General features: G+C 35.7%; 2 protein-coding genes across 3 annotated transcripts; one reads left to right on the top strand and one right to left on the bottom strand.

Moving 5' to 3' along the window:
• Positions 1-3: 3 nt before the first annotated feature.
• ublcp1 (ubiquitin-like domain containing CTD phosphatase 1) lies at positions 4-4,996 on the top strand. 2 transcript variants are annotated; one of them, XM_057360262.1, is made up of 12 exons: positions 4-113; positions 564-647; positions 850-1,004; positions 1,185-1,276; positions 1,593-1,678; positions 1,810-1,925; positions 2,055-2,153; positions 2,240-2,277; positions 2,394-2,492; positions 2,572-2,688; positions 3,599-3,726; positions 3,986-4,996. In XM_057360262.1, the coding sequence occupies exons 3-12, from the start codon at positions 851-853 to the stop codon at positions 4,011-4,013; spliced, it is 957 nt and encodes a 318-aa protein (XP_057216245.1). In that variant the 5' UTR covers positions 4-113; positions 564-647; position 850; the 3' UTR covers positions 4,014-4,996. The 2 variants fall into 2 exon arrangements, with proteins under 2 accessions (XP_057216245.1, XP_057216246.1); XM_057360263.1 differs by having other exon boundaries at positions 40-113; positions 596-647.
• Positions 4,997-5,061: 65 nt separating this feature from the next.
• il12bb (interleukin 12B, b) lies at positions 5,062-9,527 on the bottom strand. Its single transcript, XM_057360264.1, has 9 exons — positions 9,476-9,527; positions 8,744-8,825; positions 8,210-8,476; positions 7,938-8,043; positions 7,358-7,530; positions 6,211-6,371; positions 5,887-6,005; positions 5,766-5,797; positions 5,062-5,647 (listed from the first exon to the last, which is right to left on the bottom strand). Exons 2-8 carry the CDS (start codon positions 8,823-8,825, stop codon positions 5,767-5,769), a joined length of 939 nt encoding a protein of 312 aa, XP_057216247.1. The 5' UTR covers positions 9,476-9,527; the 3' UTR covers positions 5,062-5,647; position 5,766.
• Positions 9,528-15,594: the final 6,067 nt, after the last annotated feature.

Here is a 15,594-nt window from a genome sequence, read left to right as displayed (position 1 = left end):
CCTCCACCGACCAGCAGGTGGCAGTAAGTTCTGCATCCAGTCCGTTATGAACCGAGAGAAGAATAGCAGCAAATAGTGGTACCTGCTTGAGCTTTGAATGAACTGGATCTTATGTAAGTGAGAAACACGTTCACGCACATGTATTTTTATTTCGTTATTTTAGTCTGTATGAATAAGAATAATCCGTGCAAAACGTTCATGTTTACGTTCATTTCACGCTTGCTATTATAATCAGATCACATCTGATTAGTGCATTGGATGCAACCTAATGAGTTTAACATACAGCACGAGCTAGAAGCTAGTTCAAGCCTTTTTCCAATGCAGTATCCCAGTTAAAAGATTTATTTCTCGTTAAAGATTTTTGACATCAAGAATTAGAAGAGAGTCAAATTAACCATACATTTAAATGTAATGGTGTTCAATTGACAAAGGGGTGTCCTTGTGTCTGTTATCTTGTTCGTCACATCAAGTTGCTTCGCTTAGTTACTAAGAAATTATGCTTTTTATATATATATTATGTACCTCAGTTGAGGCTGTGGGTGTTATTTGTTTCTCCGTTTCAGGCCACCTGATTCATTCTTTTGTGTATTGACAGTGGACTGATTTCATACGTCTGCTGTTGTTGATGCTGGTGTAGCGTTGCCAAGGTAACATGAGATTTCAGGATCATATTCCAAAATTGTTGTGCACCAAAATGTGCTCATCACTTATAATGAAATACATAAAACAGCACTTTAGTACAGAAAGTACTACTATGACACTACAGTAAAATAGTCTAAGTGGATTTCTATCTTGGTTACGTGGTTTATTGTTCAAAATCTTCTATCACTTTCACACTCTGTCCTCCAGTATGTCTTTGTCAGTGATCATCAAGTGGGGCGGACAGGAGTACTCCATTAACACTCTGTCTGAAGAGGACACGGTGTTAGATCTGAAACAGTCCATTAAATCTCTCACAGGAGTTCTCCCGGAACGACAGAAGCTCTTGGGGCTGAAAGTGAAAGGTGGGAACAGATGCGGGACGACAAACGATACACAAAGGCAGCCTTAAAGTGAAATTAAATTTTAACCAGTCAAAACCTTTCTGACACGGATTGAGCCTTGTAGATCAAATTTAATTTGTTATATTCAAATGAAATAATTTCAGGTGTCCCCTAGTTGACTCTAATTTTGTCACTCATTAGGTAAACCAGCAGATGATGATGTCAAGCTGGGTGACTTGAAGTTAAAGCCCAATACCAAGATTATGATGATGGGCACCAGAGAGGAAAGTCTGGTGGGTTTTTTAGGATTTTATAGTTCAAGGAAATCTAATTCAAATGAGTGTAATTGTATGGAGTTTTTATATTTTATATAGTTTTAGATTATATTTTTCTATTGATTCTAATGGCTATAAATTACTGAGCTGTTATATTTAATGCATAGTATGTGATGTTTTTGCTGATATAGTGTAGATTATGTATTTTAATTATGCAACTATTTGGCTACATTCCCAACACAAGTGAACATAGTAAAGATGCAGTAAATGTAGTAAAGGTCGCCTAAATTATGAACAGATTTGATTGTTTGTTCAATGAAACGCCTTTCTGTAGGAAGATGTCTTGGCCCCTCCTCCGGAAAATGATGATGTGGTCAATGACTTCGACATAGAAGAGGAAGTAACCGAGGTTGAAAACAGGCCAGTGAAAACCAATTTTATCACATTTACTGTCACAACATGATGTATTATTTTTCTATTTCTTTTTATTAGCTTGCATGTGACATTTATTGAAACCTATGTAACATTACGTTTGTTTGTCTTTTATACAGAGAGGAGAATTTGGCTAAGATAGCTCGTCGAGTGAAAGATTACAAAGTTGAGGAATTGAATCCTCCAAGACCAGGAAAAAGATTACTTGTGCTAGATGTTGACTATACGCTTTTTGGTAAGTCATCCGTACATAGTGACACATTATTTTGGGTGGTCTGTTCCTTCAATGCTGTACAGAAACTCAGTTTGTGATGTGCTGTTTAATTTTTCAATAATTAATTTCACTGCAAACCTTCTCATCTAGATCATAAGTCATGTGCAGAGACAGGCCAAGAGTTGATGAGACCGTACTTGCACGAGTTTCTTACGTCGGCGTATGAAGACTATGATATTGTTATCTGGTGTAAGTATCTGTCTTGGCATTCAAGCTTTATAGACTCATTTAAACGTGATCAAAGGCCTAGATCTTTCCGTTCTTTTCTTTTTTAGCTGCAACAAGTATGAAGTGGATTGATGCTAAAATGAAAGTAGGTCCTTGATAATGTGTGTGTCCTTTCACAATCGTACTTTTTTTTTATAAGTGTTACGTTTTCTCTTATTTATGTAACAACATTATATCTATATTGTATCCATGGTGTTTTAGGAGCTTGGAGTGACAGACAATCCGAACTACAAGATCACCTTCATGCTGGACAGTTCAGCCATGATCACTGTGCACACGCCCAAACGAGGAGTCGTAGAGGTCACCACGTGTTCAAATCACAAAATAAAACATTTCTCTCTGTCCAGCTTCAGTGTGTCATGTGTGCGTTATATTTCAGGTCAAGCCTTTGGGAGTAATATGGGGTAAATATGGCGAGTTCTACAACAGGAAGAATACAATCATGTTTGATGATATCGGCAGAAACTTCCTCATGAATCCACATAACGGACTGAAGGTGTGTTAATACTTTATCCTATAGTAGCTTAAAGAAATATTTCACCCAAAAATGAAAATGACTCACTCATATGCTAATCACAAGTGTATATTTTTTATATAAAATTGCTGTTGCTTTATTGATTCATATTTTATTTAAAGGAATATTTAACCCCAAAATAAAAAATCTGTGATCATTTCATCACCTTCGAGTTGTTCCAAATCTGTATAAATGTCTTTGTTCCGATGAACACAAAGAAAGATATTTGGAAGAATGCTTGTAACCAAACAGTTCTTGGCCACCATTGACTCCCTTAGGAGAAATTACAATTGTAGTCAAAAGTGCCCCAGAACGGTTTGCTTTCCTACATTCTTCAAAATATCTTCTTTTGTGTTCAACAGAACAAAGACATTTTTCCTACTATGGTAGTCAATGGTGGCTAATAACTCTTTGGTTACAAGCTTTCTTCCAAATATCTTTCTCTGTGTTCATCAGAAGTTCGAAGTATTAATCATTTTCATACACGCCTATTATCTCCTTCAGAAGACATTTATTAACCCACTACACATCTGGGATGGCATGAGTAAATGATGAGAGAATTTTCATTTTCTGGTGAACTGTACCTTTAATATGCAGACTCAGTTATAAGCATCCCAGCCAGCTCAAGAAACGAACACTGGGTTAACCACTAGCGCACGTCTGGGGCGGGACTTTCTGTAGACGGGGAAGTATATAGAAAAACCTGATCGTACAAAATAAAATATTCCAGTCTATTTGGTTACGCTATCGGTGCAAAAATAACACATTTGAACTTTAAACAGAATTCATTTATAATTTGACTGACTAATACATTTGTGACGCACGATGTGTCATAAGAAACCTCATTATGAATGGTTTGAAGCGTTTGTTCTTCCCCACGTCTTGTTCTTAGATTAGACCTTTCATGAAGGCTCACATGAACCGTGAGAAAGACAAAGAGCTCTATAAGCTGTCACTCTACCTGAAGGAAATCGCTAAACTGGACGACTTCTCGGGTCTCAACCACAAGCACTGGGAAAGGTGAGGTTAAAAAAAAACAACTGTACTAACTATGCGAGTAATTCACTTTTAGTTATGAATGGAATGTAAGAAATGAAGCGCGCAGAGCTTCTGATGATCTTTATACAACTCACATACGGCCATAGAGCTTCCAAAATTAAAACTCAAGTGCCACATTTGAGTAAAATAGCTTTTGACAATGAAATAAAACTGGCATCTGTTCAAACAGCACATGTTGTATGTCGTTGGAACATATATCCTTTTTGTCTTTTATAAACAGGTACCTGTCAAAGAAACAGAATCAATGACACCGTCTACATTGAGGAGAAGCCATGATCATTCATTGAGAAACGGCTTGGTGCCAGAAGCCCCACCGAACAGACCGATCTGCTTATTGTTCTCTGTATCTTGCATTGCCCATCATATCTCTCTTTATAGTTGCTCTTTGCTGGAGATTCCAGCACTTCGACTCAAAATCAAAGGCATTCAACAAACAACAGCATTTACAGCAAGCGTGATGGTCCTCGATACCTCAATTCCGGCCTGCAACACACATTTTATCCTCTGATTTATGTCATGCCATGTTTAGATGTTAATATGAAAAGCCTCACCTTGTTAATATCTGATCGAAAAAGAATATGATGCACATATAAATCTAGAACGGATGTATAGTGTAAAATAGTTGCACTCTTTCATCAGTTGTACTATTTGGTTTACAGTATATGTGTGGAAGTATGTATTTTTTGTTTAGATGCATAAACCATAACTGGTTTGAATGGTACTCCAAAGGGAAAGGTCAAATTGAATCTGTTTCTGTGTGACTGGTCCAACTGGTCCCCATAGAAGCAATATTTCAGGACTGGCTGCATGAATCTGAATGGAATTTCCGAAGAGATTCCGTTCATGTAAGCAGCAAACGTGGTTGGGAAAGCACAGCTTTATCATCAGAGTGAATAATGATGGACAGTTGTCATATTTACATGCATGTTTTTTTATATGAGTATGTAACGGATGTAGTGTGTACTGCGTGCATTCGCTAAAACTGTCCTGACATTAAATGAGTCGATAAGATTTGTCAAACAGTATGTAGCAAGTTCTCGTGATATACCCCATAACTTACCTTAGAACATTGATTCATTGATTTAGAAGTGTGAGTTCAGTTACATTATCAAGGTTTTCAGTCGTGACCAGTATTGCATTTTGCATAACTACATTTCATCCGGTAGTCAAATGTTTATGTATGTCATCTAAATGTAAATTAAACTAAGTTGGTTTTACAATAGTTTTGTGTCCGTTTTATAAAATTTCACTAAGTTTAGCATTTTAAACTTAACTTAAATGAAAGATTAATACAAATTGTATAAACATCACTTATCAGTTGTCTGGATTACTAAAAAAAAAAATTTTTATTTGTATCTTTATGTTAGACATTTATGAAGGGATTATGCTTACACCACCACAGCATAAATCACAAATAATATCAAGGACTTAATAATGATATATTTATTATGGTTGTTAATAACATTTTTGTACGAAGCCTATGTGCAGTAGATGCAACATGCTGAAACAGAAAAGACGCTGGCTAAAGTTGTGAAATCACACATTTTAGCTTTTATATTGTATTTTATATATTTTTATACATTTCATTTAATATATATATATATATATACTCTATATTAGCCGATCGATTACAGTTTTCTAAAGTGACCCAAAAAGCATTCGACAAACATTAAAAACACATTACACATTAAAAAACTGTATGACACAAAAAAAACTTTCAAGACCAAAGCCAAACTAAATATTTTTATTGATCCAGAAAATGATTGCACAAATGTAATAGTGGAAAATAATAATAATATTACAAAATATAAATAATATAACTGTTTGAAATTGAAAGCAAATGCAAGCGGTATCAAGCAGACGTGTGTTCCCCTGAACAAACCTGCATTCATCAAACAAAGAAAAGACAACAATGAAAAACATGAACAAAATAAAACAAATCTGTATTAAATCTATATAAAAAAATCAATATGGTCATTAGAACACCATAAATGACTCACTCTATTGATCTGAGCTGTGCCTGTGTTTTTTCCTGTCACACAAAAGAACCAATATGAATGCAATACTCTTTATTTCTATACAATATTTGATCAAGTTTATTGATTTATTAATGTTACTCACTGATGGTGATGACTCCAGTCACTCCAGGCTCTTTTAGTAAGCGGATCCTGAGCCCGGACGCAAAATGTATATGCCTTCCTCGTGTTCGCCATGTAATATGTCTCATTGGTTTCATGTTGCTATGAATTTACAGAAATCAACATATTAACTACTGTATATTTATATGTTTTGCAATAAAAATAATAAGGGTGCATTGAAAAATGTGGTAAATGTTTTATGCTTGAATAATCCAAAGAAGTTCAATTTAATATTTCATTCTTAAATTGCAATAAATCACATTATGCAAAACAAAAAATGTAAAGTAAAGTGTGTTAAGTGGCTTACCTCAACACGGTTTCCAGTGAAGTTACAGTTGTGGTTGTTAGGAATCACTTTCACCTCATAGGAGAGAGGGAAGAAACTGCAGGGGAAACTCCATGTCTCGGGGGGATGCCACTCCAACACATCATCTTTAATCTTGCTGAAAGTCACTTTATCTGGTTTAACTGTCAATTTGAGATTAGAATAGAGTTATCAATGTTCATATCATACTAGTTTAATGGAAAATTATCTACTATCACTGTTTTTTGTTGAATGGCTTATTCAAACAATGCCAGCGAGCAGTGTTGACTAAACAATATTTAGAGCCATAGGAGCTACATACACTATATCGTTGCATCATTACATCATGAGAAAATTACAAAGTGGTGCAAGCACACTTTCGAAGCAAAATATTTCACAAAAAAAGAAGTTTTTATACGGTAAATTAATTTACTTTTTAAAAAGAAGTAAAAAATTTGGACAGTTCCAAGATTTATGCTTTTGGCAGACGCTTTTTTCCAAAACGAATTGTATTGCATTTAAAGTAGCTATATATATATTTAATAAGACTTGGGTCTTCTTGGTGGTAAAATGACATTATTTATTTAATAAAGTATAATAAAGATATAATATAGCTTTAATTTAGTTTAACATAATGTTTGGTATGAAGTAAAGCATTTAAATCATTCAAAATTCCTTCTCTTTTGTTCCTTATAAGAAAGAAAGCCATGTGGGTTGAGATATTGTTGTTTTGTTTTTGTTTAATATTTTAAATTAAATGTAATTTTTAACATGTGCTTCTATCATTTATTTGTTTTTTGTCCGTTTTTTCTATGCTATATGTTTATTTTGTTTAGCTTTTTAAAAAGATACTAGTTAGCATGATATTTTATTTGACTTCAATTAACAGAAATGTTTTAAAAGTTTTTAGTAAAGTATAATAAAATAACATGTCATTTATGAATCATGACCACTGAGTAAACTATTTACTCCGATTACTCTCAAGGCTAATTCACATTGCTTTGTATGCGTGGAGTAAGTGTACAAATACTTTTGACAATACACTATTAAAAACTTTACAATCTAATACATTTGTTGTTAAAGGCAAGGCTGTGGTGTGTGTAGCCTGTAGTTGCGGTATTGACCAGCAGGTGGCGCCACGAGCCCTTACCAATGTCTCTGATGAGAAAACTCCTATGATGCTCCTCTAATCTGTACAGATTTCTGACCAGAAGGGTGAGATTGATGCTCCTGGACTCCTCCGAGTATGGACAGTAATGCATGTCAATACAAGTCACCCCAGAGATATCAGCATCCACAGTGCAGTTCAGTACACTGGAGTTTCTGCATAAAGCCAAAAGTTTATGTAAAAACAAGCCTATTAAAATGTACTATTGGTATTTAAAGTGTTCGTTCACCCAAAATACAAAATTCTGTCATCATTTACTCACCCTCTTGTCATTTCAAACCTGTATGGCTTTCTTTTACCGCAGAACACAAAAGAAGATATTTTGAAGAATGGTCCCATTCACTTGCATTGGTTTTGTGTCCATACAATAGAAGTGAAGGGGGGTCGGCGCAATTCGATCACCAACTTTCTTCAAGATACCTTCTTTTTATTGTGTTCTGAGGAAGAAAGAAAGTCATAAAGGTTTAAAGGGTGAGTGAATGATGACAGAATTTTCATTTTTGGGTGGACTATCACCTTAATTGACAAATCCAAAATGAGAATAATCATTAATAATCTTTACCGGATTGCAGAAAAATATACAATGGCTCTTTGGGAGCGTTCCCGATGCCATCTCCAAGAGCAATGAAAATGTCCGCTGTAGTTCTTTGCAGTACAAGTTACAAATTCTAGTCAGAAATAAAATGTTGAGTTATTTAATCCAAGCATCAAAATTAGAGAAATAAAAAGCATTTTGTACTCAAACGCTGTGCATGTTACACACATTTGTACTTATTTTTTCTCTTTTCTTTACATTTTAAAATACTTTTAACAGGGAAATTTCCTCGTGTGTACCTCTGTCATCTGACTGTGTTAGAATTCCACCTCTGGGAAACTGGACTGGATGGACCACCAGCAGCTTGTAATTCAGGAGCTCCCCGTTTGGTTTGTGGCACGTGAAGTTTCCTCCACGTAGCCCATCTATGGTAACAATGATGTGGTTTCCTCTCTCGGAAATGCTTTCTCCATTCCTCTCCCAGTGAATGTCCTCCAGCTCGACCTGCTCTCCACAATGCAGCAAAACCTCAGAGCTGGACAGATCCGTCACCTCCAGAGCCAGAACTACGGTATCAGAGGACAGAGCCATCAATCGACAGGGACACATGTCACATAGTCTCTCTTTAATAACTAGTTATATTGTATTGCAATGAAAAGCTGGGTGCCCAAGTTGCATTTCTTTTGCTGTCCTGTCAAGCTTCACCGCTTGCAGGTGTGTCTAAATTTTGACTGGTGGTGTGTTTAGTTTTGTACTCATCGTTTGAAGATTTAAGCTACGGATGCGACCAGCTTTCAATTGTTACAAATAAAAGTTATTTAAACAGTACTCACCATTTGGCTTGATGACCCTCAGTGAAGTGTTGCTTGCCAATTGAAGGACAGATTGAAGAATGAGAAAGACAATCTTGTTCATCTGAAGAAATACAATAAATAAAAAAGTTAAGATGATTTTTAATATGTTCTGTACATAGTAAGTATACATTAGTATACATTAATCAAGTTCATAATACATTAAAAATGTTTTTTATTAGACCTGTCAAATGATTTATCGCGATTCATCGCATTCAGAATAAAAGTTTGTGTTCATGTTATATATGCTTGTGCATATTCATTTTGTATTTATAAAACCATACACATGCATGCATATATGTAAGAAAAACATCAAATGTAAAAATGAATAAACATTTGCACATAATTTAAATTATGGGTAAATATGAATAAATACATGTAAATAATTCCTAAATATGTATACATGTGTACGTTTTTATAAATTCAAAATTAATATGCACAGTACACAGACATATATTATGTAAACACAAACTTATTCTGGATGCGATTAATCGTTTGACAGCCCAATTGTTTTAAATATTTGTATATATTCTAATGTCTTTTTTATGTTAGCCTGCTCAAAAAAGAAATATCAAAAACAAAATCAAATATACAAATAATAAAGATAATATTCATTTAATTCCATTAAAATATAAGTAAAAATAGATTATTTAGTGTAAAGATAATAACCATATAATTTGTCCAGATGTGAATGACACCTGTTACTAGGCTTACCTTGAGAACTCTGAGCTGTGACTTTCTTCCCTTTCACTGACTATGTTTTGGACCTGACCTGCATTTTTATGTGCATGTAATACAGAAGTGTGAATTTCCAAACAAGCAGAAGTTCAAGCTTCAAACAAAAGCAGAGGGAAACCAATGTGATACAACCAGTTTAGGATTTCCATGGGCTGATAGGGCTTGTTATGTGTTGGGGGCTTTAAGTGGAGCAGAAAACATAGAAGATTAAAATACCTCTTGCAGGTCATCTCTCAGAATTAAATCATTTTCACATTTCACACAAAAAATACTGTGGTAGATGTTTTTTATGATTCATGTTTTTACTGCTTTAGTTATGTGATGGTTGTATGTTTTCGCTTTTGTTTTATGTCAGTTAAATTCCCTCTTAAATATATGTGTGAGAAGTTATCAAATACAAAGGGCACATACTAAGTAAAACTTAAAGGGTTAGTTCGCTCAAAAATGAAAATTCTGTCATCATTTACTTTCTTACAAATCTGTATACATTTCTTTGTTTGGTTGAACTCAAAGAAAGATATTTGAACGAATGTTAGCAACTGAGATTTCTGGGGCGCCATTGACTACCATAGTAGAAAGAATTATTGTGTCATTGTTTTGTTCTGTTGAACATCACAAAAGAAAATATTTTAAGAATATTAAAGAATATAGGAAAACAAACAGTTCTGGGACAACTTTGACTACCATTTTAATGGTAGTCAATGGTGTCCCAGAAATCACAGTTGCTAACATTCTTCCAAATATCTTCCTTTGTGTTAAACAGAACAAAGAAATGTACAAAGGCTTGAAGTTGAGTAATTCATGACAGAATTTTCATTTTTGGGTGAACTTTCCCTGTAAACTGATGACTAAATATCAAACATCTTAGAAACCAAACTATACTCTTAATAAGAAAATGAATGAATAGTTTATCAGTCATTGTTAACAAGAAACATGTCAAACTATCGATCAAAGGCTACAGGTCTTAGCCAAGGATTATGGAAATTACTTTGGGTTAAAAGAGCCAAATCGAGTCCAAAATCGCAGTGTGCACCGACTTTAATAGCTTTGGATAAAAGTAGCGGCTAAATTCATGAATGTGAATGTGCTTTAATAAAGTCGAACAACACAATACTCTACTAAGTCATTGTATTGTGTAGAATTACGATTTGTTTTAAAAAGAAATCCTAAAATAGCCGAACACGTTATCGGGAATGAAGAGAGCAAAACTACTTAGGTTTTCAACGCCAACTCCAAACGCAGTGCATGTCAAAATACATAGAGAACATTTTAAGGTACTACACCACAGTGTACTTTTGCTGAGGTAAACCATTCATAGTGATGTTTCAGATGTGACCACAGTAGAAAGTGTTCACCTTTGTCCAGAGGCGTATTAAGACCTCATGGTGCCCCTGGGCAACAGCCCCAGAGGTCCCCCCCATCAACCCACAGGCAAGAATCCACTCATTAAAAGATTTATATATTAAAAGATTTTATAAGAATGAAACTCAGCAATTTACAATATACTGTTTTACAAGAATTATACATTAACATGACACTTTTGTATATAACACAAAAACAACTCTTTTCCATTAAGTATTTTTAACAATTAGGCCTACTGTAGTTAAGGGTCACCTGCTTTCTGTTGTAATGTTACATTTCAGGTTTTGATGTAGTTCAAAAAAATCACTAACTTTTTTTAACAGGTGTAAATGTTGTGCGTGCCACAAAATGGGGGTACAGGGACACACACACACACTATAGTTTGCATGTATGTATTCACATTAGGGGGACAATGGAACAATGTACAGATTTTCAGGACATTGGGACTTTAATTCACCAAAGTGGCATTCACCAGATTACAATGTATAGCAAGGTTATTCATAAAAATAACATGAAACGTTATTGTTACTATTTTAACTGCTATACAGCTATTCAAACGCTCTTTTTAAGCACAATATGTGTATATTCTTCTTACTAAACGATCACATAAGTACTAAGATAAAAGTGTACTCCACTAAAAAGGACACATATGAATTGATTGCTATAGTGATGACACCGACCGTTCTTCACTTTCACTTTAAAACCCAGGTTTGGATCTTCAATAGTGGCCTTACCTCCACGTACTATTAGCATACATTATCGGCACTATAACATCTTATTTCTGACGCATGCCATGTATATATACACCTTTATTAATCAGTGCTAATCATCGCATTTTTAGTCTCCGCTACAACAACGCGCTCTGCATCGTTCCCTCTTCCATCTGTTTGAAGATTAAAGTGTAGGCTACACGAAAGACGACTCGCCTAATAGCAGTCACTTGTGATTGGCTGAATGTTAATTCACTCAAATCTATATGTAACTAACCAGATAACATGGGCGGGAATTTTGGCGGAGGTGTGTCGAAAATGTGCGGAGGACAGAACCATTTTTATCTGAAGTGGGGGTATTCTCGCACATGGTGCCACGCCTATTTAGCGCAGATGCGTGACTTAAGTCTTAAAAAACAAGTGCTTATGTACATTTATAAAAAATATATATTTTGTATTGCGGGTTTATTTGGTGCCCCTGGGCACTTGCCCAATTGCCCATATGGTTAATCCGCCTCTGCCTTTGTCAACGTAATTCACACACTCGACCGCAACCTCTCACCTAATGACGGAATCAAAGGAAATTTTGAGTGACTCGATAACTTGACAATACAACAATTAAAACGTGAAAATATGTGTGTAAAGGCACTTTAACTTCTAAACACTTTTAAACCAAAGCCACAAAAGTTGTAGGGTATGAAAATGATAAAATAGAGCAAACTGATCTGAAAGTCACCAACAGATAGCTAAAGAGACCACAGTTATCCAACCAATCAAATTTACGATCAGGATGATGAAGTATTATTGTGGTGGAAATATAAGACCAAATCCAGCCATTTGGCCATATGGATGCAAATGTTTTATTAAAATGACTAGAGATTAGACTATATGATGTAATATTATTGTGTTACGGTCAAGTGCTTAAATCATTTCTTCTTAATAACATGGATAGTTCCCAATGGAGAGATTCCAACTCTAGATAGGTCCCAGTGGTCCAGGCTTCAATCACAACCCTGTGAATCAATAACGCTCATGCAGTTGATAATGAGGAGGAAATGGATCTGCTATTTCCCCATTATAAATCTGTCCACGATAAACACTGTCCTCCTTACAACAAACCATCAGCTAATATCTTTTGCACATTACCAGCGTCCTCGACCGTGTACGGTTTAAAGTTCCTCTATTATGTGATTTAAAGATGAGGTAACATGCAGTTTCTGCCAGATTTCATATTAATCTTGAGTACCTACGTAGCAGTATTGCATACTTCGTGTCTTCGAAGTATTTAGTTTGATCAAATTTATAAAAGAGATACAGCTGGGGGGGCGGAACTACAGCACGAGCACACAACATATCATCGCATTATCCCTTCGTGTTGTTTACATTATGCACGTACGTGGCGATTGCCAACAAAACACAGACATATGACTCAGTCCATATCCGGCATCTTTTAGCGCTGGTACAATGCCATCTATCAGCTCCAAATCCACCGTTTATATAACATTCATCACCCAAATGCAGTGAGCAAACAAACACAGCTAAACTTCCGTCAGCTGAGCGAAGCGGCATTGATGGGCTTGTTCTTTCACACGCTTGCTGGTTGACGCGTGGTTGTGCTTTTTCTCTCACGGTCACGTGTGTGCGTGCTCTTTCGCTCGCTGGATGACGCGTGGGTGTGCTTCTCCGGGAGAATTGTCCAATAAGGGACTAAAAACCCTTGTTACGAAACGGGAATCCATGTTCGAAAAAAACTTTCCGAAACCTGTACGAACCCTGCGGAGTGAATCGAGCACAGAAATACTATGTCATACGTTCATCTCGTTTTTTGACAAGCTGACCTTGTTAAAGGGAAACTTTACTAGCAAATAAAAATGTCCCCATGTTTTACTCACCCACAGCTTGGTGGTCTTAACAAAGGTCTTCTGCAGCGAATCGATGCGTTTGTTTAAGAGAAATATCCATATTGACAGCGCTATTAACATTGATGTCTAGCTTGCGTCATCTCTCGAATGCACATGAACCAGAGGCTTGTTTTTCTGGCAGATGACGCAGGCATCGTAAGTTCCTGTGACGAACATGGCATTTTTCGTTTTGTTCCAATAGGAAAGAGTCTACTCTGGCGACAGCTGTCGTCACCATCATTTGCCGGAAAAACAAGCCTCCAGTTCACGCATATTCGAGAGGTGACGGAAGCTAGACATCAACGTTAATATCTCTGCCAATATGGATATTTCTCTTAAACAAATGCATCGATTCACTGCAGAAGACCTTTGTTAAGACCACAAAGCTGTGTCCAGCAGTTCTTTGATCGATGGATGCACTTTTTGGAGCTTCAAAAAGTCAACACCCATTCACTCGAATTCTACCGCTTGGAAGTAAAATGATACTTGGTATTATAACTCCGACTGCATTATTCTTCAAGAAGAACGCCATATTCAGTCAGGATGCCTTGAGGGTGAGTAAAACATGGGGAAATTTTGATTTACTAGTAAAGTATCCCTTTAAGCTTGAGAAGCCAGCACGTTTAACAGTGTAAAGAAGTCAGAATGCATGAAACAGCTTGTTACCTCACCTTTAAAGATGGACTAAATAGCCAACATATTAGGAATTACAAAACACACATTTATGTAAACTTATGAAGCTTAACTTAAAGGAACATTTCATTCAAGAGTGACATTTTCGCCATAATTTACTCCCCCACCTGCTGTCCTAGGTGTACATGTCTTCCGGTGAACACATTTGGAGTAATAATAATCTCAATCCTGGCTGTTCCTGGCTTTGTAATGCAAGTGAATAGAGGCCCAGCGACCCACTGCAAAAAAACGCATATATCAACCAATGAACCAATGAGATTTAAACTGTGATTACATCGCTGTTTCACAGCGCTATGAATCTAAATTTTGAATCTCATTGGTTTTCGCGTATTTTAGAACCATTTTGAGTGAGAACAGTGATAATCTTGTTTACATCCAAACGTGACTAAATTCACTCAAAATGATCGTTTTTGCTCACAAATGTATCGTTGTTAGGGATGCACAATAAATTATCAGTGGTATCGGCCAATAAACGGTCATTTTTAATGTTATCGATATCGGCCGATATATTATAGCCGATAAATTGTAAATCGTTTCCTCTGGTTAAACCACTTTAGCTGCACACTGCTCACAGTTAAAATACAATACAGCGCTGTCTTTCTGTCGTGATCATTCACTTACTGCTATTAGCAAAACATTGTTGATGCAGGTACAGTATGTAAATATTTATGAATGTGTAAATTATAGGAACAAAAGCATATTGCTTGAATCAGACTGCTGTCTGAATGCTTTCTGCCTTGAGACCTGTTAGACTTGTGGCAATTAAGAACACTTTTCTGGGCTGCACTGGAAGAACATCTATAATTTGTCCATTAAATAAAAATGACCAGAAAAGTTGAAAAGTTAAAGAATCTAGAGAATATTAAAAAATCTTTAACTAGTGTAAAGTAGGCTTGGTACATTACTTTCAGGGAAAAAAGAGAACTAATGGTTACCTTGTTTTCTGCAGTGAATGTTTTCAAATAAAAGCAGTTTTCCACTTTTTGCCTTTTGTTTCAGTCTCAGAGTTGTTTTTATTAATATTTAGATACTGTTTATCGGCCAATATATCGGTTATCGACTTACAATGTTAAATAATTATCGGTTATCGGCTAAAATTTACACATCAGTGCATTCCTAATCATGAGACGTATTTAGCCTGTACGTAACCCTGGAGTCTTACGTATTACATTTATGACGGATATATGCGCTTTTTGGAGCTTCAAAGACTGGGTCTCTATCCATTGCAATTACCAAGCTGTGAAGAGTCAGGATTTTATTCAATATAACTCTGATTGTGATCCGCTCAAAGAAGAAAATAAAGGCTAATTTTATTTTGCTCCTTTAAGATGATCACACCCATTTTCTTTATTTTTTTTATAATTTAATGCAAAATATCATCTACATTTGATAAAAACTTGTAAGGTCGTGGGATTTTCCTTATCGTGGC

This window comes from Triplophysa rosa, linkage group LG19, assembly GCF_024868665.1.
Source record: "Triplophysa rosa linkage group LG19, Trosa_1v2, whole genome shotgun sequence".
NCBI lineage: Eukaryota > Metazoa > Chordata > Actinopteri > Cypriniformes > Nemacheilidae > Triplophysa > Triplophysa rosa.
This window is presented reverse-complemented; position numbering and strand designations above follow the sequence as displayed.

Bases quoted from the DNA above. Each gene is read 5' to 3' on its own strand.
- ublcp1 (XM_057360262.1), top strand. From the start codon at position 851: ATGTCTTTGTCAGTGATCATCAAGTGGGGCGGACAGGAGTACTCCATT. The intron at 1,679-1,809 runs GCCAGTGAAAAC...TCTTTTATACAG, and splicing joins GTAACCGAGGTTGAAAACAG to AGAGGAGAATTTGGCTAAGA. The intron at 3,727-3,985 runs GTGAGGTTAAAA...TTTTATAAACAG, and splicing joins AACCACAAGCACTGGGAAAG to GTACCTGTCAAAGAAACAGA.
- il12bb (XM_057360264.1), bottom strand. From the start codon at position 8,825: ATGAACAAGATTGTCTTTCTCATTCTTCAATCTGTCCTTCAATTGGCA. The intron at 8,477-8,743 runs GTGAGTACTGTT...CTGATACCGTAG, and splicing joins GAGGGTCATCAAGCCAAATG to TTCTGGCTCTGGAGGTGACG. The intron at 7,531-7,937 runs GTAAAGATTATT...GGCTTTATGCAG, and splicing joins GTATATTTTTCTGCAATCCG to AAACTCCAGTGTACTGAACT.